The 23987-nt window shown below is 44.1% G+C and overlaps 1 protein-coding gene across 4 annotated transcripts in view; it reads right to left on the bottom strand.

Moving 5' to 3' along the window:
* The window catches only part of CACNA2D4 (calcium voltage-gated channel auxiliary subunit alpha2delta 4), a 325067-nt gene that overhangs the window by 7280 nt on the left and 293800 nt on the right, over positions 1-23987 (bottom strand). For all 4 annotated transcript variants that reach the window (XM_063447669.1, XM_063447671.1, XM_063447670.1 and 1 more), the window contains 2 exons: positions 22778-22798; positions 22294-22411 (listed from right to left, as the gene is read on the bottom strand). In XM_063447669.1, coding sequence (XP_063303739.1) covers positions 22294-22411; positions 22778-22798 — 139 coding nt within the window. The remainder of the gene's footprint in view (positions 1-22293; positions 22412-22777; positions 22799-23987) is intronic.

Below are 23987 nucleotides of genomic sequence, written 5' to 3'. Positions count from 1 at the left end.
TCACCCGTGGCAGTCGAGCACAGTAGACGTTCTGTTTGTTTCTCGGCTCTATATTTCTCTTTCTTTTTCTCTTCTTGTCTGTGACAATGGGTCAAAAATGTTCAATCCCTGCCGGGGGCAGCCTAGCAGTAGACATTGTAATGCAGAGGGAGGGCATAAAGGCGGTAAAGTCTGCAGGGAAAATTGCTAAGATGTGTGGGATAGATATAAGGACGGGGGGAAGGTTACAACCAGAAGAATGGCGATTACTACTCACAGAGAAACGGGGCGAGTTAACAGACAAAAAGCTGTTAGATACAGCGGAAGCATGGTTTCGAGTTGCAAAACTTATCCATAGTGAGGGATGGTCTGAACAAAAGATAGACTGTGGCAAACAATCCATTTATGTGTACTATAAGCCTCCAAAAACTGTGAAACCCCCTCCTTACGATGTTACCAATCCACAAACTAAATTATATCCGGTGTTGCAAACTGATGGGCGATATTACGTGCCCGACCCCACCCCTTCCCCAACAACCCCTCTTCCCGCCGCTACTCTGATGCCAGTTACCGTAGCACCAGACCCCACCCCCGTGTTGCATTCTGATCAACACACCCCTCACATGCCCGCCCTTTCCCCGGCCTGGTCCAACCATGTTTCCGCCCCCACCCAGTCTGGATCTTGGGACACGACCGGTTCACATAGATACATGAACGAACATTCACCCCCCATCCTTAACAACAATGAACCTCCACCACCCACCCTCCCTCCCGCTCTCCCTTCCCCACCTACACAAGTTAAAGATGCCCCATTAATGTACGTGGCGTTCAGCCCACCCCAAGCCAGTACCTTAGTTAACTCGTTACCTGACCCTGAGCGCCAACCGATGCCTTTCTATAGGAGAATCGCACAGATAAGAAAAACATACTCCGCAGCCTGGAGGGATTTGATTAGTTTATGTGAAATAAAGGCTGGAGACTCTTATTGGCCAATTTTAGAAAAAGCTTTTAATACTGACCTCCTCAGTATTGACACTGACTATCACTCTGGGGTAGAGTTTTGCTACCAACTAAAAGCGTGGGCACAAGACAAATTGGCTGATCAAGCCACGAGCATACAAGATATCAAACAGGATAAGACCGAGTCCGTAGAAAAGTACCACGTACGGCTGTCCCAAGTTTTTAGTGATTTAGGTTTCACCATCTTCAATAAAGCACACAGCCAAATGTTGTCCGCCGCCTTTGTAGACGGACTCAGGGAAACCATAAAAAGAGGCCTCCTATTATCACGACCGGAATATAGGGTCCTGCCCCTTGATACTCTTTTATTAGTGGCAAAAGGACTAGAGACGGCACAACTATGCAAAAAACCAACTTCCACACTCATGTATTCAGACACGACTACGGGATTCATAAACGCCCCTAGCCCCCCAGAATACCCTGATAACTACCCCTACGTTCCTTGCCCACCCAAAGGACCACGCATAGGCCAGCGGCTGTGTTTTAATTGTCACAAACCTGGTCACTATCGCCGCCAATGCAGGGAACCTCGCAGACCCCGCGAGGAGAATGTCAACGCATACTCTCCCCCTCCCCCGCCCCCTAGTCAGGAGTACTAGGATACTGGCAAGCCTGTGTCGCCCTGCCCGGCTATGCACTTGTCGGCCCTCACAACCAAATGTGAGGGCCCCTTGTCAACTATAGTTTTACCCATAGCTGGGAAGCCAACTAAATTCCTGATAGACACAGGTGCAGCCAGAAGTGTAATCAGACAACAAGAATTACCAGACCCATCATACCTCTCCAATATAGACATCTCCTGTGTAGGTGTTGATGGTGCACCACGTTCCTGCCCTCTCTCAGTACCCTTACAAGTAGGTGCCTTCCCGGACCTCCTAGCCCGTTTTGTAGTCTCCGCCACTTGCCCTCTCAACCTTCTAGGTGCAGACATACTCTCCCGTTTACAGGCTACCATTACCTTCACTCCAGACGGACAGGTCCGACTCTCTTCCCCACTATCTCTGACTGATGCCTCTGCACTCTGTGCATTGCCTTTGCTGCTACATCTGGATACACTACCTTTAATCCCCGACACCTCTGCCCCTCCCCCTGAAGTTATAGACCTAGTGCCTCCACACCTCTGGTCCACGGGCCCAGATGACATTGGGAAACTGAAAGTCCCACCTGTGCTGGTTCAATTGATGCCAGGTGCCTCCCTACCACGTCGCCCCCAATACCCTCTTAAGCCAGCTCAAGTTGATGCTCTTTCCAAACAAGTAGAAACCCTACTCCGGAATGGAGCCCTCATACCCTACGTGTCACCTTGTAATACACCGTTATTTCCTGTGAAAAAGAAATCTGCCCCGGGTGAGCCTGTCAAATACCGGATGGTCCAGGACTTACGCGCTGTCAATGAGGCCACTGTTCTAGACACTCCTATTGTCCCGAACCCGCATACCCTGCTATCCGGCATCCCTCCCTCAGCACAATATTTTACAGTTATTGACCTGGCCAACGCTTTCTTCAGCGTTCCCTGGACCCATCCTGCCGTTACCTTTTTGCCTTCACACATGAGGGTCAGCAGTACACCTGGACAGTCATGCCTCAAGGAGCACAGAATTCCCCCAGTCAATTTGCGAAGGCCATGGCCTCAATCTTGATTCCATGGCAGAAGGAACATCCAGAGATTGTACTACTTCAATATGTGGATGACTTACTCCTATGTGCCGATTCCAAACCAGTGGCGGAATCCACCTCCTTGAGCTTATTATGTTTTCTTGCTGACCAGGGTTGCAAAGCATCTAAACAGAAAGTTCAATGGTGCAGCCCCATGGTTGTTTTCCTTGGACATTGCATTTCACATGGCGCCAGACACCTAACTCGCGACAGAGTGAAAGCAATATCGGCTATCAAGCAACCCACAGCACACAAGCCCCTCCACGCATTTTTGGGACTCATTTCCTACTGCAGGGCTTGGATCCCAAAAGCCTCTCTCCTGATGCAGCCCCTTTATGACGCCCTGAAGACAGAACCTTTCTCGCTCTCTGAGGAGGCCTTGTCCTGCTTTTACTCTCTTCAACAGGCTATCTCCTCAGCACCGGCACTCGGCCTCCCGGACTATGAGAAACCCTTCCAGTTGTTTGTGACGGAGAAACAAGGTCATGCCACTGGCGTACTTACACAACAACATGGGTCCAGACAAAGGCCTATCGGATACTACTCTTGTCAACTGGACACAGTAGCGAAAGGCAGCCCATCCTGCATGAGAGCTGTGTTTGCAGCACAGGCCCTGATTGATAAAACATGTGATATTGTTCTGGGGCATGAGCTTACCATCCTGGCTCCACATGATATAGCTGCCATCATCAACCAAGTCCAACCCAAACACCTTACCACGGTACGTCACCTGCGTTTACAATGTTCCATTCTGATACCCGATAACATCTCCCTGAAAAGATGCTACGTCCTCAATCCGTCTACCCTTCTACCATTTCCTGAGGGGGGAGACCCCACATGGTACGGCCTGGACATCAACCCGCTATCTCACAGCTTCACAGCATTGCTCGAGAAAATACCAAAAGAACAAGAGACTACCAGACAAACAGCACCACACTGCACAATGTGGTATGACACAACCCATGTGCCAGATCCTCAGTATGAAGAACAGTTCTTAAAGCTGGGAGAAATAAATATCATAGTGGTCAACCTGTACTATGATCAAATGGGAAACGCCGTGGCAACAGTCAAACTACCGCCCGAGGCTGAGCCCTTTTACCGCCATTGGGAATCTACAATACCACACATATCCTTGACAAAACCTAACTACGGAAAATGGAAAACTCTTGGACCTCTTGTAAACTTGTGGGACACCAAGAAAGAAGAATGGCTGAAGGACAGAAACATCACAAAACACACACTAGACTGGGCAATGACCTGCCAATCCCAGGTACACAAGGGTCAAGAAATAACAGAACCCATGCCGGAGGACGAACCACCACACGATTGCATAGAGCAGATGACCCTTGAGACCACACACCTCCCCACCGTATATGATGTTCCGCTACAGAACCCAGACCTCACCCTATATGTGGATGGATCCCGATACGAGGATACCCAAGGAAAATTCCACACTGGTTTCGCCGTCACCACTGCTGACCGAGTGCTTCAAGCATTACCACTCCCAGCACATAAGTCTGCTCAGGAGGCCGAGTTACATGCACTCACCATAGCATGTGAACTATCGGGAGGACAACGGGCCAACATATATACAGACTCGCTACGCTCTAGGAGTGGCCCATGACTTTGGACTAATCTGGAAAACCAGAGGATTTCTCACCACCGCTGGCACTCCCATAAAAAATAGCGAAGCCATCAGAAAGCTCATTGACGCACTACTATTACCAAAGGAAGTGGCAATACTAAAAGTAAAAGCCCATGGCAAATTAACCTCAGAGGAAGCAAAAGGCAACCACCTAGCAGACCAAGCGGCCAAACAAGCTGCAGGCCAACAGGAAATGGATAGAAGGATAGACATCATGGAACATCCTGCACACGCCATGATTAATCTGCCCACCAATGAAGGTTTGATAAAAAAGTTGCAAACAGATGCAGATCCCGAAGAAATTGAACAATAGAAGAAGAGAGGGGCCATACAAAAGGATGGTCTGTACCTCAACAGAGGAAGAATATGCTTACCTCGAGCATTATACCCAGCAGTCGTCCAGTGGGCACATGGAGCTTCCCACCTGTCAAAAACCTTGATGAATTCAGTAATAACCAAGTATTACGAGGCACTCGGCATCACTACCTTGACAAACAATTACTGTAAATCTTGTGTAATAGGTGCCAAATGTAACCCAGGAAAGACCGAGAGCGTTCCCAGCAAACATTTGGCAAAACCACTCTACCCTTTTCAGCGTATCCAGATAGATCATATTCAAATGCCCAAGAGTGGCCGCTTTGAATATGCCACAGTGACAAAAGAAATATGGACAGCAATAGGGGTGACCCTTGCATTCCACACCCCATATCACCCCCAGAGCAGTGGGAAGGTAGAACGTATGAACGGCACTCTAAAAACAAGGATGCTCAAAATGGCCCAAGAAACAAACCTACCATGGCCAGAGAGCCTCCCCATAGCTTTGTATAGTGTAAGGTATACTCCAAGGGGAAAAAATGCCCTATCTCCAATCGAAATCCTCTTTGGATCAGTGCCAAGGTTAGGGTGTTACTATCCCCAACAATTACAATTAAGTACAGATGCGTTGATGAATTATGTAATCGCATTGTCTCGACAATTAACCAAAATCCATGCACAAGTGTTTTCCTCCATGCCAGATCCTGAAGCCGACACAGGGTCTCACAGCCTGTGCCCTGGGGATTGGGTCCTGGTAAAGAAGTTCGTGCGGAAGCATTCTCTAGAACCCAGATTCGAGGGGCCATACCAGGTGTTGCTTACCACCTCGACATCTGTAAAATTGGCAGGAAAAAGCTGCTTTTTGCCTCTCATTGCAAAAAGACACAAGCTCCGGCTGAGACAGTACAGCAGAGACCATGATCCACCTGATATATATCCTTTTTACAATAAAGTCAGCTATAACCCAACAAGTGACAATTACGAAAACAAATGATGAGGTTATATTCTGGTATAATTCTTCCAATACACACGTAGCCACTTACACCTTTGATTATTGTAGCATCGTGAAATGCCCCAATATCTACTGGCAGTGTCACTTATACATGACACATGACGCCTCAAGGTCCACCTATATCTGTGTCACAGATAGTTATTGGGGAAAGAACTGTGACTACTGGGGGGCAGTAGGATGGAACACAGGCGCAGACTGGGGATACAGACCACAGAGTGCCTTAAATAGGAAAGACCTGAATGGAAAATCCCTGATAAGTAGAATGACATTACTTAAAACTGGTAAATGCCTAAACCCCCCTCATGGAGGCCCAGGTCAGATGAAATACACCCTAACCATAGAAAATCCCAGGCCTATGGACAATGGCACATACATACTGTCCACCTGGCTAAGGGGGGGGGGGGGGTACAAGAGGACCACAAGGTAGATTCCAACTTAAAAATATGCATAATTCAAGTGAGTGGGAGAATCTAATCTCTAAACGAACCTCTGTTCAGACCCCTGTTAATCCTCTGAGACCCCACATTCAAACCCTTGGGGACATGATGGCCATAGCAGATCCAACGTTTGAAGATACCATAGCGATAGAAACAGGATTTTCAGACACTAACATATGGTTAGAATGGATGAGATACAATGCTAATAAACACAACCAAACCAACTGCTATGTGTGTGGGGGAGCAAAGCCACACCTGGGCACCGTACCTCTCACTTTACCCCCCGATGTGGAGCTCTGCTTCTTAAGTTTGTACACCAGTACAGACACAAATCAGAGCACATGCGAAAGTTGGAAGAAGGAGTATCCTATCTTGCTGAGGGTTACTAAACTAAATGAAGGTGTCACTATATACCCAGGCAACTATACATGTCATAGAGGCAATAGAACCAATAGTATGAAAGTGGGTAACTTTACTGATGGATATTGTGGGACATACTCTGCTGTGCCATACAGTGCAGTAAGGAATCAGACATAGAAACATAGAACATAGAATGTGACGGCAGATAAGAACCATTCGGCCCATCTAGTCTGCCCAGTTTTCTAAATACTTTCATTAGTCCCTGGCATTATCTTATAGTTAGGATAGCCTTATGCCTATCCCACGCATGCTTAAACTCCTTTACTGTGTTAACCTCTACCACTTCAGCTGGAAGGCTATTCCATGCATCCACTACCCTCTCAGTAAAGTAATACTTCCTGATATTATTTTTAAACCTTTGTCCTTCTAATTTTAGACTATGTCCTCTGGTTGTGGTAGTTTTTCTTCTTTTAAATATAGTCTCCTCCTTTACTGTGTTGATTCCCTTTATGTATTTAAATGTTTCTATCATATCCCCCCTGTCTCGTCTTTCCACCAAGCTATACATGTTAAGATCCTTTAACCTTTCCTGGTAAGTTTTATCCTGCAATCCATGAACCAGTTTAGTAGCCCTTCTTTGAACTCTCTCTAAGGTATCAATATCCTTCTGAAGATATGGTCTCCAGTACTGTGTACAGTACTCCAAGTGAGGTCTCACCAGTGTTCTGTACAATGGCATGAGCACTTCCCTCTTTCTACTGCTAATACCTCTCCCTATACAACCAAGCATTCTGCTAGCATTTCCTGCTGCTCTATTACATTGTCTGCCTACCTTTAAGTCCTCAGAAATAATCACCCCTAAATCCCTTTCCTCAGATGTTGAGGTTAGGACTCTATCAAATATTCTGTACTCTGCCCTTGGGTTTTTACGTCCAAGATGCATTATCTTGCACTTATCCACATTAAATGTCAGTTGCCACAACTCTGACCATTTTTCTAGTTTACCTAAATCATTTTCCATTTGGCTTATCCCTCCTGGAACATCAACCCTGTTACATATCTTAGTATCATCCGCAAAAAGACACACCTTACCATCAAGACCTTCTGCAATATCACTAATAAAAATATTAAAGAGAATGGGTCCAAGTACAGATCCCTGAGGTACCCCACTGGTGACAAGCCCAAGCTTCGAATATACTCCATTGACTACAACCCTCTGTTGCCTGTCACTCAGCCACTGCCTTACCCATTCAACAATATTGGAATCCAAACTCAAAGATTGCAGTTTATTGATAAGCCTTCTATGTGCAACAGTGTCAAAAGCCTTACTGAAATCTAGGTAAGCAATGTCTACTGCACCACCCTGATCTATAATTTTAGTTACCCAATCAAAAAAATCAATAAGATTAGTTTGGCATGATCTCCCTGAAGTAAACCCATGTTGTCTCTGATCTTGAAATCCATGTGTTTTTAGATGTTCAACAATCCTATCCTTTAACATGGTTTCCATCACTTTCCCCACTACTGAAGTAAGGCTTACTGGCCTATAGTTGCCCGACTCCTCCCTATTACCTTTCTTGTGAATGGGCACAACATTCGCTAACTTCCAATCTTCTGGGACTACTCCTGTTAACAATGATTGGTTAAATAAATCTGTTAATGGTTTTGCTAGTACACCACTAAGCTCTTTTAATAGCTTTGGGTGTATTCCATCAGGTCCCATTGACTTATTTGTCTTTACTTTTTTTTTTTTTTTTTTTAATTTGTCAATCTTTCTTTTATTGAGGCAGAGGTTAAATGGGATACAGAATAAAGAGGAGGGGATGCATAGTAATTGTACATAGTGGGATCATTGTAACACAATAGTACATCTCCTACGATTGGTAGCCTCATTTTTTTTATTATTAAGTACGCTTTCCAAAGGGTTAAGAACTTGTATTGAGTAGTAGTTATGAAGGTAGCTTCGAACTATACGGTGGTACCGTCAGCGTTAAAGTAAAAGAAACAAGAGTAAAACTGATGAAAAACATATGAAATACAATCTATGCTTGACTTGGCATGGAAATAACAGAGAAATAGACAGGCTATGGGACACACAGCCTGGTTAAGCAGTTATTCTGAGCTGGGTTCAGGCTAATTAGGCATAAGATGTTGCTACACAAGTTGTATATATTGATATCGCTTTCCAATAATGCTTCCCTACTCTGCTTATCAGGACATGCAATTTATACGATTAACTAGGGCAAAACTAGTGTGCTTAGTCATAAAGTATGCTCAGGGAAAATATGCTAACTAAGAATAGTTATAGGCATCTGCCACGCTGCGCCCAGGCTATGCTTATCTGATGATTTGTAGTCCAGGAGAGCTCAGATGGTAACACAAGTTTAGGGAGTACCAGTCCACCTCATATGTTGTGCTGCGTCCGTGTTGGGTGCCCCTGGTCACTGGCTTGGTGTCTGACATCCATTTCAGCCTATTCCCCTCTGCGGCAGTGATGAAGTTCGGGCAATCCAGCCTGCGCCCCCCAGACTTCCGTTCAGGCTTCTGGTCCCCCTTTCGGTTGTGTTCGGCTCTCGATATCGGGGTCCCCTGGGTTGCTGATCGGGCTTGTGTGGGCGGGAGGCATACAGTGCATCAGGTCGTGTATGGCAGGGGATTCCCGTGTGGTTCTGCTGTCTCGTAAGGGTGCTGCTCCGTGCCGGCTCATGCCAGGTAGCTAGGGGTCTTCCAGTCTGGTGCCTTCTCCCACCCCGGTCAGTGCTCACCCAGAGATGCAAGGTGCTCCGAGGGGGCGACCACGGAGTGAGTCCCCGTTGGGCATTTGGGTGACTCACCACCGGTCGGCGGGTAAGTTGCTTGGGCCGCCATCTACTCGCTCTCCTCCGGCTTCCCGCTTTCCAGTTCTCCCCTGAGGCCCAGTTAACAGTCGCGGGTTGCCTGCTGGAGCTTCGTGGGGTAGTTATCAGTGGGGTTTCCTCTGGGGCATCCCCATTGGTAGCGAGCTTGGCCCAGAAATCTGCGAGCAGACGGTCGAGCCGTTCTGAAAGGGGGGGCAGTGGGATCCCCGGTGCTGGGTGATGTGCGGCGTCTGCCATCTTGTGCCTCGTGGGTTCGATGTTGTCGATGGTAAGTCGAGCGTGTTGCCCCAGTCCTGGGCCATGGGCTGCTTGTGCCGGGATAACCCTCTCCGGCGGGGGGGGGGGAATGGAGTGTGCCGGGGAGACCGTCAGCGATGTGGGCCACAGTCGGCTGAAGGAGCGGCCGCCTCCTCCGCGCCGTGTGTGTAGGCCGCATGTAGGCCTCGGATCGATCCCCTGGCTGCAACCTGCCGATTTTGACCTCGGCTCTGCTTGTGCAGTACTGTGGTGGTATGTCCTTGTCTCTAGGGCTCTAAAGCAGGCATGTGGTGGTTTGGTTTCAGGATTTTTCTTGGGTTTTTGCTTTTTTGGCTCAGAGCTCATCTAGTGTGCTTGGCTGCCAGGCTCCGCCCCCTCTTGTCTTTACTTTTGACAGTTGAAATAGAACCTCTTCCTCTGTAAACTCACGTGTAATAAATGACTCATTTATCCTTTTTTTTTTAACAGAGGTCCCTTTCCTTCATTTTCAGCTGTAAATACCGAACAAAAATATTCATTGAGGCAGTCAGCTAGACCTTTATCCTCATCTACATACCTTCCTTCTTTTGTTTTTAATCTAACTAATCCTTGTTTTACTTTTCTTTTCTCATTTATGTATCTAAAAAAAGTTTTGTCCCCCTTTTTTACTGACTGTGCTATTTTCTCTTCTGTGTGTGATTTGGAAGCTCTTATAACTTGCTTAGCCTCTTTCTGCCTAATCTTATAGGTCATTCTGTCTTCCTCACTCTGGTTTTTTTTTATAATTACTAAATGCTAACTTTTTGTTTTTTACTATTTTGGCCACATCTGCGGAGAATTTTTTGCTTTTACTGACAAGCCTAATGCAATTTTCTGTTGCCTTCAGTAGTGCAGCTTTTAAATAATCCCATTTATTTTGGACTCCATTTAAATTGCTCCAGTCTGATAATGACTCCTTTACACATATTCTAATTTTAGAAAAGTCTGTTTTTCTAAAGTCTAAAACTTTTGTTTTTGTGTGGTGTGACTCAGTCACTGTTCTTATATTAAACCACACTGACTGATGATCACTGGATCCTAAACTTTCACCTACAGTAATATCTGATACCAAATCTCCATTTGTTAACACTAAATCTAGTATGGCCTCTTTACGAGTTGGCTCCTCAACGACTTGTTTTAGAGACAATCCCAGTAGGGAGTTTAGAATATGTGTGCTTCTGGCACAAGTAGCTATTTTTGTTTTCCAATTCACATCAGGAAGATTAAAGTCACCCATGATGATAACTTCCCCCTTCATTGTCATTTTAGCTATTTCTTCAACTAGTAGATTATCTAACTCTTCAATTTGTCCTGGGGGCCTATAAATCACACCTACACGAACTACTGTGTGATTACCAAATTCTAACGTAACCCAAATGGACTCTATGTTCGTCTCACTAACCTTTATTAGGCTAGATTTTATGCTATCCTTCACATACAGGGCCACCCCTCCCCCTTTCTTGCCTTCCCTGTCTTTTCTATATAAAGAGTACCCTGGTATTGCTATGTCCCAGTCATTTTTTTCATTATACCATGTCTCAGTAACAGCGACTAAATCCATTATTGCCACAAGTTCATGGATCTTATTCCCTAAACTGCGAGCATTTGTAGACATGACTCTAAGCTTATCATTTTTTAACACACTTGCTACAGGCACCTTCTGTCCTTGTTTTGGGGGACAATTGGATTGATGTTTTATCACCCTTTTGCCCCCCCATCCTAGTTTAAATACATCTTAGCAAAACCTCTGAACTGCTCACTGAGAACATTTGTTCCCTTTTGAGAAAGATGCAAACCATCTTTTTTGTACAGTTTTTCCATTCCAAACAGAGCTACCATGAGCAATAAAGCCAAATCCTTGCTCCCGACACCATTCACCAAGCCACAAGTTAAAGTCCCTAATACGCATCCGCCTGTCATTCTGAGTGTTATGCACAGGCAGAACTTCAGAGAATGACAGTGTGGAAGCAACCTGCCGTATATCATTGGCAAAAACAATAAAAACTTCCTTAACCTCTGAAACCTCATTGCAAGCCAAGTCATTTGTCCCTAAATGGACAAGTACATCCAATTCCCCTTCCTGCTTTGCTTGCTTAACAATATTACAGATACGTCTCCTGTCTCTGTGAGCAGTAGCTCCGGGAAGACACCTCACAAGACCACCATTGTCCATCTCCACACCTCTTATGATGGAATCCCCCAACAACAACTGCTTTCTATTAGGCCTCATCATAGTCTTCAAGCCTCTCTGCACAACACCACTGGCCTCAATGCCTCTCTCCACAACAGCACTAGCCTCAGTGCCTCTCTCCACAACACCTCTAGCCTCAGTGCCTCTCTCCACAACACCTCTAGCCTCAGTGCCTCTCTCCACAACACCTCTAGCCTCAGTGCCTCTCTGCACAACACCTCTAGCCTCAGTGCCTCTCTGCACAACACCACTAGCCTCAGTGCCTCTCTGCACAACACCACTAGCCTCAGTGCCTCTCTGCACAACACCACTAGCCTCAGTGCCTCTCTGCACAACACCACTAGCCTCAGTGCCTCTCTGCACAACACCACTAGCCTCAGTGCCTCTCTGCACAACACCACTAGCCTCAGTGCCTCTCTGCACAACACCACTAGCCTCAGTGCCTCTCTGCACAACACCACTAGCCTCAGTGCCTCTCTGCACAACACCACTAGCCTCAGTGCCTCTCTGCACAACACCACTAGCCTCAGTGCCTCTCTGCACAACACCACTAGCCTCAGTGCCTCTCTGCACAACACCACTAGCCTCAGTGCCTCTCTGCACAACACCACTAGCCTCAGTGCCTCTCTGCACAACACCACTAGTCTCAGTGCCTCTCTGCACAACACCACTAGCCTCAGTGCCTCTCTGCACAACACCACTAGCCTCAGTGCCTCTCTGCACAACACCACTAGCCTCAGTGCCTCTCTGCACAACACCACTAGCCTCAGTGCCTCTCTGCACAACACCACTAGCCTCAGTGCCTCTCTGCACAACACCACTAGCCTCAGTGCCTCTCTGCACAACACCACTAGCCTCAGTGCCTCTCTGCACAACACCACTAGCCTCAGTGCCTGTCTCCATGACACCATTACACTCTGAAAGTGCAGAAAATGAATTATGTAGAACAACAGACTGTGCAATATGCCTTTTATCCACAACTCTAAGTCGACCAGATCCTACAGTAATCCATCTGTCATTCCTAGTATGTCTCTGTGGCAGTGGCTTTGCAGCAGTTCCAGCCTGAGTTTGTTTACCAGATAATTTACAAATCTCAGATTTCAAAAATACAATCTCCTGCCGCAAGATAGAGAACTGTCTACAGATTAGACAACAACTAAACCTCCAAAAAGTGGAACGCGAAACAAATGCATAGCAACTATTACACTGAACTAAGTCTGCCATTCCAATGAGATCAATTATTTAAATAAAACGAATCTTAACTTTTTATTTATCCTCCTGAATACCTCAGATTACCTCCAGTTTATCTCCAGAATATCTCCAACCACAGACACTTAGAAGCAACACTCTCCAGAATATCTCCAACCACAGACACTTAGAAGCAACACTCTCCAGAATATCTCCAACCACAGACACTTAGAAGCAACACTCTCCAGAATATCTCCAACCACAGACACTTAGAAGCAACACTCTCCAGAATATCTCCAACCACAGACACTTAGAAGCAACACTTAGAAGAAGCAACCAAGCTCTATTAGCCAAGCTAATGACAACAGCCCTTATATACTCCTAAAATCACCTCCCACTAGGAATGTTTAACACCTGGGTAGGCCTCTGCTTATTAGCAAACAATAGCTAATTTACACAGCAATCAATAGCAAGTAGCTACCTAATCCAATCAAATGCCTTATAATTACCAACAGGAAATCAAACCTTGTGCAATCAGTAACCTTTTCCTACAGATGAATCTTACCTGTAACAGTAAAAAAGAAAACTCTTAGCACAACTCTTAGACAGTTGAAGCTTCTGTAAAACTCTCCAGAATATCTCCAACCACAGACACTTAGAAGCAACACTTAGAAGAAGCAACCAAGCTCTGGGTGACATATATTGGTTATGTGGGGATATGAGGTTAAGGAGTAAATTGCCTATAGACTGGGATGGAGAGTGCGCCTTGGCCAAGATTATTATGCCCTTACACATAATGAGTGTGAAAAACAAGCCCAACACACCCGAAGAGAGTGCTCGAAGTAAGAGGGAAATCAAAGGAAGTTTTGATCCCCATGTATACATAGATGCCATTGGTGTACCAAGGGGGGTCCCTAATGAGTTTAAAGCCCGGGATCAGGTAGCAGCGGGCTTCGAGTCACTACTCCCCATTATTACTATTAACAAGAACGTTGATTGGATTAACTATATATATTACAACCAACAAAGATTTGTGAATTACACCAGAGATGCCCTCCAAGGGGTGGCAGAACAACTAGAAGCCACATCTCGGATGACCTTCCAAAATAGAATGGCACTAGATATGATCTTAGCTGAAAAGGGGGGGGGGGGTGTAAAATGCTCCCTGATACTAGCACCTGCTGCACGTTTATCCCCGACAACACAGGTCCAAACGGTAAAGTGACCCTAGCTATAGAGAAATTGAAGGACCTGTCAGAAGAGCTAAAAAAGAACTCTGGCTTTGACCACGGGTGGGATCAGTGGTTCAGTTGGCTGAGCGGTTGGAAAAAACTTGCAGCGCAAATTGGCTCCATAATAGGCATAGTCCTAATTATAATAATGATTCTGGCCTGCTGCGTTGTCCCTTATATTAGAGGATACATTCAGAAAATGACACAGGGGACATCCCCCGTCTTTTTGAATCAAGTCCCTGAACCGCTTACTATGATGAGGGAAAGATACACCTGACTGCCCCTCCTGTAACATATTTGGGACGACCCGCGGGCAAGCCACGGGTCCAACCCCTATGGTATGTAAAAAGAGTTCCAGACAGGAAGGGCCAGGTGTTTTAGGACATTGGAAAGATAAAATGGTCATTTCAAGGGGGGACTGTGATGGAAGGCTGTGTAGGATCTGAAATGCCCCTTTTATATTCCTCATTTTAAATACCCAAACCAAGTACTGTGAAAATCAATGTTTTGTATACCGTGTTTAAAGATATATTTTTCTATGCTTTAAGATGACCGATGGCTATGGAATTTGCTGAGCTCAACAGAATGACGATACCTCCCCCAGAGACAAACACCCTTATCACCCTTATACCCTTAAAGAATAAGCCATGTGTCAACAAAGGAAGAAATGAGAAGACACATAGCAACTAAAAGTATCCAATGAAAAGCTTACAACACAATTCAACAAAATGTTTACAGCTTAGGTTATACAATGTATATGTGCTGAATGGGACAATTTGTGGTTATAAAAGCCACGTCCAGACTGCTGTAATACAGAAGGATTTTCCTACTGAACTTACGTGTCAGTGTGATTATTTTCTCTCCTCATGCATGAGCTATACCTTGAACGTATTGATTAGGACTGACAATATACAACAGAGGGCAAAAGAATCTATTTCAGGGCTACGTCCCGACATTGCAGACCGCTCATCCCGGTCTTACTGAGGGTGTCCTCATTCTCAGACCACTCCCCGGATCCTGCGAAAGTGGTACTGATTGATCGAAATTCTGGGTCACCCCAGTTATACGTGGAGGCCCACTGAGTGGCAATAAGTGTACTGTTGTACGATCCTGTCTCCCACAGACCAAAAGGGTGTGAACCAACATGTTGGACTTCCCTCAATATCCCAGACCGATTTTCAGGCGAGGATTAAGGCCGCCATGGCAGCTTCGGGGGAAGAAGTCCTCTCCAATATGCTAGGTAACAACCCAGCCGACAGAGCGGGTGCAACGGCACCAACACCAATGGAAGCTACAGCCCTTCCATTGGAAGGGCTCCAACGCGGCTTCTCCAAAGGGGAAAGGGAACACCCCGACTTAGCGGAGCCGTCTCTCAGAACGTTCTGTCCATTAATCATCTCAGGCTCCATCATCAGGGGACGAAGACTTCATCCCTCCTCCTTCTCTGGAGATCATGAAAGAATGGAGAGCAAAAGAGTCTCCATCTAAAGAGGTAGTGACAAGACACTCTTGTTTTGACTCACGCACCATCCGACACCCAGGGTCATCCGAATGGGGTTTACCGGAGCACCGGGCACACTCTGCCCACTTCTGGCTCAGGACTCAAAACGAGTTAGGATGAAATACTGGACATGATCAGCACTGGGAAAACATTCTAAACTTTGCGGACCTGACCCCACCCAAGATTCACCTCTAGAAGCTCACAATGTGAGGGAATGGGTGCAAAGGGCAATATGTAGGTTGGGGAACGCAAGGCAGACAGGTGCACAGAACGGCGCAAAGCAGCCCGATTAAAGATGGATTTCAAACTATTGAAGTTAGGGATGAAAGAGCGAGGACCTCAGGCGAATGGACTATTGTTTGGAGAACCATTTATCTCAGCAACGGTTTGGTAGTAAGGGAGAAGACAGGAGACTATCGCCCAGTCATCAACCTACGCCAACCCAATGGTTTTGGGGCGTACCGACAACTCAAGAAGGAAGGTATCCATCTCTTAGGGGATCTACTCCTCGAAAGGGGTTTGCAAGGTTGGATTTGAAGGGCACTTACCTACTGGTTCACATGGTGCCTCATGAAGTTTCTGAAGCCGGTCACGGCGCACTGAAGAGCAAAGGGTATCCGCTGTCGCATACCTAGACGACTTAATGACCTTTTGCAAATCCAATTCCTGACTACGTTTACAAACAAGATTTATGTTTACAGTTTCAGGAATTGTTGGGATTCATAGTGAGGAGTCGGTTCGATCCCAGTTCCGAGTGATTTCAGTTCCTCTACTTCGGAATAGATTCCACCTTGGGCGTATTACACCTTCCCACATCATTGATAGCGAAGATTCGTAAGGAAATTCGACGGGTATGGCAGAAAGGCACCATAACCCTTTGACTATTTCCCAGGACCGCTTCACTACCGGGCCAGGCAGCGGCTGAAGGCTCACTGCCTGAGATCCGGACACACCTATGAAATTGGGATCAGAATAGCGAAGACTTCGATAGTACTCATTACCGAGGTAAAGGAGTCAAGCGTGGCACCCAGAATGGTTGTCCTTAATCGGGATCATCCTCTGCTCCTTAAGTTTTAACTTGCCTTCAGGCAGATCCAAAAGGAGAACATCATCCATTGATAATACAGGAGCATCTGGAGTTGGTGGATTGGTGTCTTTTAGGGGAGACTGGTATGTGAAGGGACTATCGCAACCAACTAGAGACCTATTATGGGACTCATGGACACCAGGTATTCCCCGAAATAACTTATCCGCATGGAACACCTGGAGTTCGCTGGTGTATGGGAAGGGACTGCGATCCCTTTATTACCCCTATCTCCTCGATGCTGAATCTTTATCATACCTTTTCACTACAAGCCGATCGGAACGATCGGACCGTTCCATTAACGGGATACGTTCCACGATTTCGACGACGCATAGTACGATTCACGACACCCAGTGATACAATGAGTCTAACAGAGAAGGGGGATGGAATACTTTTCTTAATGTTAGCTTCACACAAGAAAGCCAGACACCAGTGACCAGATAAGACTTAATTTTACTTTTTAAATTTCACAAGATTCCCATTGTAAGAGAAAGGTGAGACTAAGTTTACGAACTGTCATATTAGAAATTATAGCAGAATTTGCCAGACACAAAGTCTGAAGAAAGCCCAAAGAAACTCTTGAACTGACAGAAAACTTAAATTATGAATAACCATAAAGATAAGCTAAATGACGTTAAAATAGCCACCAGGAAAAGTTAACTCTTTCCTGGATAGGTATGTTTAGTGGGACGAGACTGCCCTCTATAGACCAAATACTTAAATTGTTATCTGGAAGGTAACCACACCTCCAGTGTTTCTATTGGTCTATCACCTAGTGAATTTTCCTTTAAAAAGTTAAGACAAAGGGAAGAGAGAGGTATGCAGAGAAAGCAAAAGGAGGCAGACGGATGCAAAGCAAGACAAAGTAGGCGAGAAAGAAACATTCTTTGACACTTAGCTACCTGAGAACATCTGATGAGAACATCTCTTTAACTGGTAAATATACTGGTTTCATTTAATTAATCTAATTTAATTACATTTTTCTAATAGCATGATATATGACTGGATAAATCACGATCAGATTTCGATATTTAGAAATCTTAGTTAAATAAGAAGTACATAATTAAGCATTCTATTCTGCAGATAGAAAAGAATAAATATGTATTAATGTGATATATCACATGTTAGCATATCGTGATATTTATCCAGGTGTATTGATTTGCTCTAAAATAAGATAAAATATCTGTTTAGGCAAGTTAAAATTCTGCTTATAGAACATGGTAGATTTCTCTTATTGGATGGTTCCAGGAAATGACTGATGAACTGGTTTAACCCCTTAAGGACACATGACATTTGTGACATGTCATGATTCCCTTTTATTCCAGAGGTTTGGTCCTTAAGGGGTTAATTGTTATTTTATTTAAAATTACATGAGAATAGGTCTTAATTACTTAGGAGGTCTAGCCAGCATTGAAAGGGTTATTTTAACTGTCAGCTAAAGTTTTATGGCCTTAAGCTGCAGCTCTGTGTCTGTGTGTAAGTTTCACTGTCGTTTCTCTGTGAAGCCCATCATAAATCTTCTTGACAATTAAGACTGTGTTAGCCATTGGGAGATGTTTTTACATTACCATATTGTATTGCATACTATGTTATACTGAATATTCATTGATTAATGTCACGCATGTTACTTATTATTATTTAAATTGTCACAATAAATTGTATCTATTTTTATAACAAATTGTGATTTTATTTATATGGAATACATTTCACTTACACGATAACGATCTTTGGGATCTGAGAATTGAAATAGTGGGCAATTCTCAACTGTTTACTATTATTATCCCATAAATATCCCCACAGTATCTTACCCTGTTCCCGGTGGTTTCCCTGTCTTTGTGCAGTTAAAGCGTACTTTGTTACATGGAGATCATGACAACACTTAGATTGTCACATTTAGGACATCTGCTGGTCTTATACCAATCATACAAGCCAGTTACCATGAACACTCTGTCTAGATGGGTTCATTGGTTTGTATCGCTAGCGGGGGTGGAGACATGTTTTGGGTACTCATTCGGTATGAGGCGCGACTGCTTCTCAGGCCTTCACGGGGGGCCTCTATATTTTACAGCGACGAATTGGACACGGATAGACTAGTTCCGTATATTTATTTTCGTCAACCACACACGCATCCTTCTCGCTCATACCACAGCTTTAAAAATGCAAAATATGAAGCCTCCTGTCATGTGATAAAATTGTAGATTATGCTAACGTAGTGTACCTATAATCTTAATTTTTTTAATTCTTTATTTTTGTCGTGCATGGTATAACAACAAGCTTGTTCAGCCACAACAGCGGTCACAAGCAGTAATGTAACGAACAGTTAAAACATAACGTGGCATATGAGTATACGGCACAATTTTAGTTTTGTTAAAGAAAAAACAGACATTTCTTTACATTTGTTTCAAGCTTAGCTAAAACAATAATCAAGGAAGAGAAGTGTACATCCCGCTGTCTAGAGTTTCCAAAAGATAAATTAACTAGCTGGGTAAATGCAGCGGGAAGTACATAATGCATGAGGGTATGTTATGCTACGATTAACGCGCTAATACGCACTGCAGAGTAATATTAAGTAAAATAAAAATGATAAACCCAATAAATGATTAAGTACTGTCAAAAACTGACATGCCCCCTCTCGCTGCTAACAGTAAGACGTGGTGGGGCATATGAGCAGACTGGCTAGACTGATAACGCTAATGCAAATAGGGCCTAACAGGCATTGCTAGTATCTGATTAAATCGGTTTTATCTAGTGGAGGGCGTGCGGGTGATCTGTTCTAGCAGTTCTGAGTTGCCAAGCCCAGTGGTAGGATAACAGCAGTATGCTCTTGTGGCTGGTATGATACTGGGCATTGGAGTCAGTATGGTGCTAATGGGAGTCACCATTAATTAACATGCTGGTCTATCGCCTCCAGACTAGGATGCGTTGCCGGTGGTTAAATTAAATTTAGGTACATTTAAGTAAAGGCAGATAGCTAATAATTAAGACATGCAGATTCAGTTATATGGTCGCACTCCGTTGAAAAAATAACATTAAAAGGGAGAAGACAAAAAACAAACATGGAGTGAGCAGTGAGTAATCTGTCCCAGTGTTCATCCCATACCCTTTGGGGGTAAGATGTGTTCATGCTTACGATCGCCAATTCGGGACACATGGCCCTTGTGCGAGAGTCCCAGTCCCGGCAGCACACGTGAGTGAGGGCATGCTGTAGGCCTCATCCCGTCAGGAGCCCGGCATATTGCGTGTTTCAGGCGCCGTGCTTGCTTGGTAAGGCGGCAGGCTCTGTTTTTCCCGATCTGTTGCTTGGTCGGTGACTTGCGTCTGGAGACTCCGGTAATCCGGGTCTGTCTGTCCCCCATAGGCTGTCGCCAGATAAGAAAGCCAGCAGGTCTCTGCTTGAGCAGTAGTTGGAGCGCGGGTCTCTTCCTTCCTTTCCGAGTTCTACGCTGTTGAGTAGCAGGCACGGGGAGTCGCTTTCTTCGGCGCCGCCCGTTAGCGCCTGTCGGCCTGGGGGTCGCCTTCTGTCGGCGGGAGTCAGGCAGTGGCCCTGGTATTATGTTCCCCACTGCTACGCGTGACTCGGGTTGCTTCAGTCTGCGTTCAAGTTGCAGCCAAAAAGCAGCAAATGTGTGCTTCAGTCGTAGTAGGATGTCTGGACCTCCAGCTTTGTCGCAATCTGTACATGTGGCGTCCGCCATTTTGTGCCGCTCTGCATCTGCCGCTCGCCCAAGTGTGTGCTCCGGTTCCATTCTGATGGGCCGGGCTTTCTCCCCAGGTTGGACCGGGATAACCCCCACCGGTCTGGGGGGGGGGAGAGGTTCATGTCTCCCGGGCCGGCTAGCGCTGGGACGGGGAAAGCGGACGTCTCCCCCCAGTTCCCGCGCACACAGGCCGCGGTTAGGCATTTCAGGCTTCCTCGCTCCGTATCTCACCGGAGAGGTGTCGGGAGCTTCGTTGGGGCACGTTGAGCTCAGATAGAGTAACCCCATTCAGGTGAGGGGCTGTATCAGTGATTTATTTACGGTTTTTCAGGCTTGTCTGTGGGAGCTCAGCGAACCTGCGTCTGTTCAGGAAGCTGGTCAGGCTCCGCCCTATAATCTTAATTTTAATAATGACAGGAGGCGAATATTTTCCCTCCCTATACTCTGGAAAATTTTAATATTCTGGTTTGTCATTTTCTCAGTGTAATTATAAGGTTTTGGTATTTCCGTATATTTATGGGATGCTTATCTGGTTGACGTGTTAGATCCGTGTTGATTATTAAGTATACTATGATTGTTTAATGTTTCAGTATATTAACTTAATATAAATATAGATGCGTATAGTACAGGATTTAATGTGGACAAAAGTTGGTTTCCATCACCTTTCACGTATTTCTGTTCTTTTCAGCGTAATCATCTTAGATGGATTCGACAAGATAAAGCTGGAAGGTTTCAAGTTTCGTTTCAAGTTATGTTCTACACGTTACTCAGGACTGTTATAATAGACTATTTTTCGCATTAAAAGAAAGAGGAAGTCATGTGTCTGTCAGGGCTTTATATATGGATGTGATGCCTGTTACTGATTGGTTTAATGTTTATTGATTGACTTGTGCTGCTGGAGGCATAAAGTAAAGAAAGTTATGCAAAATATTCGCCTCCTGTCATTATTAAAATTAAGATTATGCTAACGTAGTGTACCTATAATCTACACTTTTTGCTTCAATTGCTTGCTTCCATTTCGGCTATTTTGTTCTTAATTTTGAAATTTACTTTGAATTCTCAACAATTTTCACTTTAGTAAATAATCCTGTCATTTTTCAATTGGGAATGGTTTGCTAAATGATAAAATAAAATAAAAATAAAATAGATATATACATGTAGGTATTCTATTTTTTTTCTTATAAAAAAGTTTATATATTTAATAAATATAATGTTTAAATATAGATGTATTTACTGCTCCTCCTCTTTTTCCCTCTCCTGGTTTATTTTTCACTTGATCTGTGATCCAAATGGTTGGAAAATGCACCTATCAGTGTACTACAAAATATTTATATTGTGTACACATCTTGCAATACGCTGTTTGGCCCATTTTCACTCTGTTTTTCGTTCGCCCAAATCATTTTGCTAAATATTTTTCACAGATGATAATTGGTTGAGCCGAACTGTCAACTGAATGAGTGTTGGAGGTTCCAAACTAAATTAAACTTTTGGAAAAAATTGTTTGGCCAAACCAAATTTAGCCGCCACGCAAAAGTCTACTGAATACTATTTACCACCACAAGAGGGAGCTCTATGTACATATTTCAGCTCAGAGTAAGAAGCTTAAAATAGAACAGATGTGATCTGTGTGATATTATGTAACATTGCATGTTGTCACTTGATGAAATATTAATCCGTGGCATGTTAGTGAATTGCACACAAAAGCAGACTGTCTACAATTTAAAGATCTTGGATGACTATGTGACACAATGACCATATGTTTGATAGATGTGTGATGGTTGCAGGGAAGGAGCCCTGTTTTGGAACTAAGTGGAATATAAATGTGAGGAGATAAGTCTTACTTTTGGCAGTCACCACACTGGATCAGCCCGTTGGAGTCCTTGATTGAGGTTTCATGTACAAAGGCTGGGTATTCTGTGTCACATGGCTGTAACATGTCCTGCTTCTTGTGCTTATGAGCTGAAAACCAAAAGAAACCCGATGCAATAACGTTGATATATTAACAGTATAAGACGATCTACAGAATTTTAGGGGGAAATGTGAAAATGTCAGTGGGAAAAAAAAGACATGGAAAACAAGCGATTAGGCAAAAAGGTAAGCTGCAGAACAAATGAGAGAAAGTTGATAAAGCAGAGATAAATAAGTAGGGATGGAAGGAGGTGAGGTAGAGGGGATTGATAAGGGAAATAGTTGAGTGTAAACTCTAGAAGTAAAAGTAGAATGAGAGCACAAGCAGAGTTGCGTAAAACTTGCATACACCAAGTATTTTACTTATCTCAATACTTTTATAATAGCACAATTACTTTACTGACCAATCTTACTTACAGTGATGGAAGAATGACTTTGCTGTATGACACAACACAGGTCACATGATGGATGATGCAATGATGACATCACATGGTGTGGGGAATGGATGGGAAAAAAACGAGGAGATACTTTGTAACATAATGATTAAACAGGATAAAACTATTTTGTCAAAGAGATGAATTCATGTCTGACATGACAGGCTAACTTTGGCTGTGCATTATGAGAAATGTAATTACACAAAGTATTTCTGATATGATAACCATAATCATACAGCTTAATTTCTGTATTGTCTATGCATAATTAAAAACTAGACAAAGAAGACGGACAACCATCAAGGCCAGAATGTATTTACTGCCAAAACGGCACTAGCTGCCATTCCACTCTAAATTCCACAAGTCAATGTTTAATAGCAAGCATTTTATTACTCATTGCGTATCACCTGAAATTGTTATCTTACTTGATTATAAACATATAATAACTAGACACGTGAAAAACTTTCGTTCGCCCATAAATTAATACATTTGTCTGAATCAAAAGCCTTTTAATCCACACACAAATTAATCAATGTCGGGTATTGATTTCTCCCAGTATAGATTAAAAGGATTTTGATTTAGATTATTGTTATTTTGTATAAAGCTCCAACATGTTCCGTAGCGCTGTACAATGGGTGGACTAACAGACATGTATTTGTAACCAGACAAGTTTGAGGCACAGGAACAGAGGGAATTGAGGGCCCTGCTTACATGCTAGAGGGAGTGGGGTAATGTGACACAAAAGGTAAGGGTAGGGTAGAAAATTAGGTTTCTAGGATAGTATTCACTGAGGGCTTAGTGTTTTGTTTTGATGACAGTTTCAGCAGAGGAATCAGGGTTTGGAGAGGGAAAGCTGTTCACAGTTTAATTGATATGCTTTCCTAAAGAAGTAAGGTTTTAAAGATTTTTTGAAGGAGCGGAGACTGGGTGAAAGTCTAACAGAGAGAGGAAGGGTGTTCCATAGGGATGGTGCAGCCCTAGAGAAAAGTCTTTAAGGTGAGCATTATTATTATTATTGTCATTTGTATAGCACCAACAGATTCCGTAGCGCTTTACAATATTAAAAGAGGGGGATTTAACTATAAATAGGACAATGACAAGAAAACTTACAGGAACAATATGTTAAAGAGGACCCTGCTCAAACGAGCTTACAGTCTATAGGAGGTGAGGTATAAAACACATTAGGACAGGAAAAA

The sequence above is a fragment of the Pelobates fuscus genome, chromosome 3 (genome assembly GCF_036172605.1).
Source record: "Pelobates fuscus isolate aPelFus1 chromosome 3, aPelFus1.pri, whole genome shotgun sequence".
NCBI classification, from domain to species: domain Eukaryota; kingdom Metazoa; phylum Chordata; class Amphibia; order Anura; family Pelobatidae; genus Pelobates; species Pelobates fuscus.
Note: the sequence above shows the minus strand (reverse complement) of the source record. Positions and strands in the feature narration are given on the sequence as shown.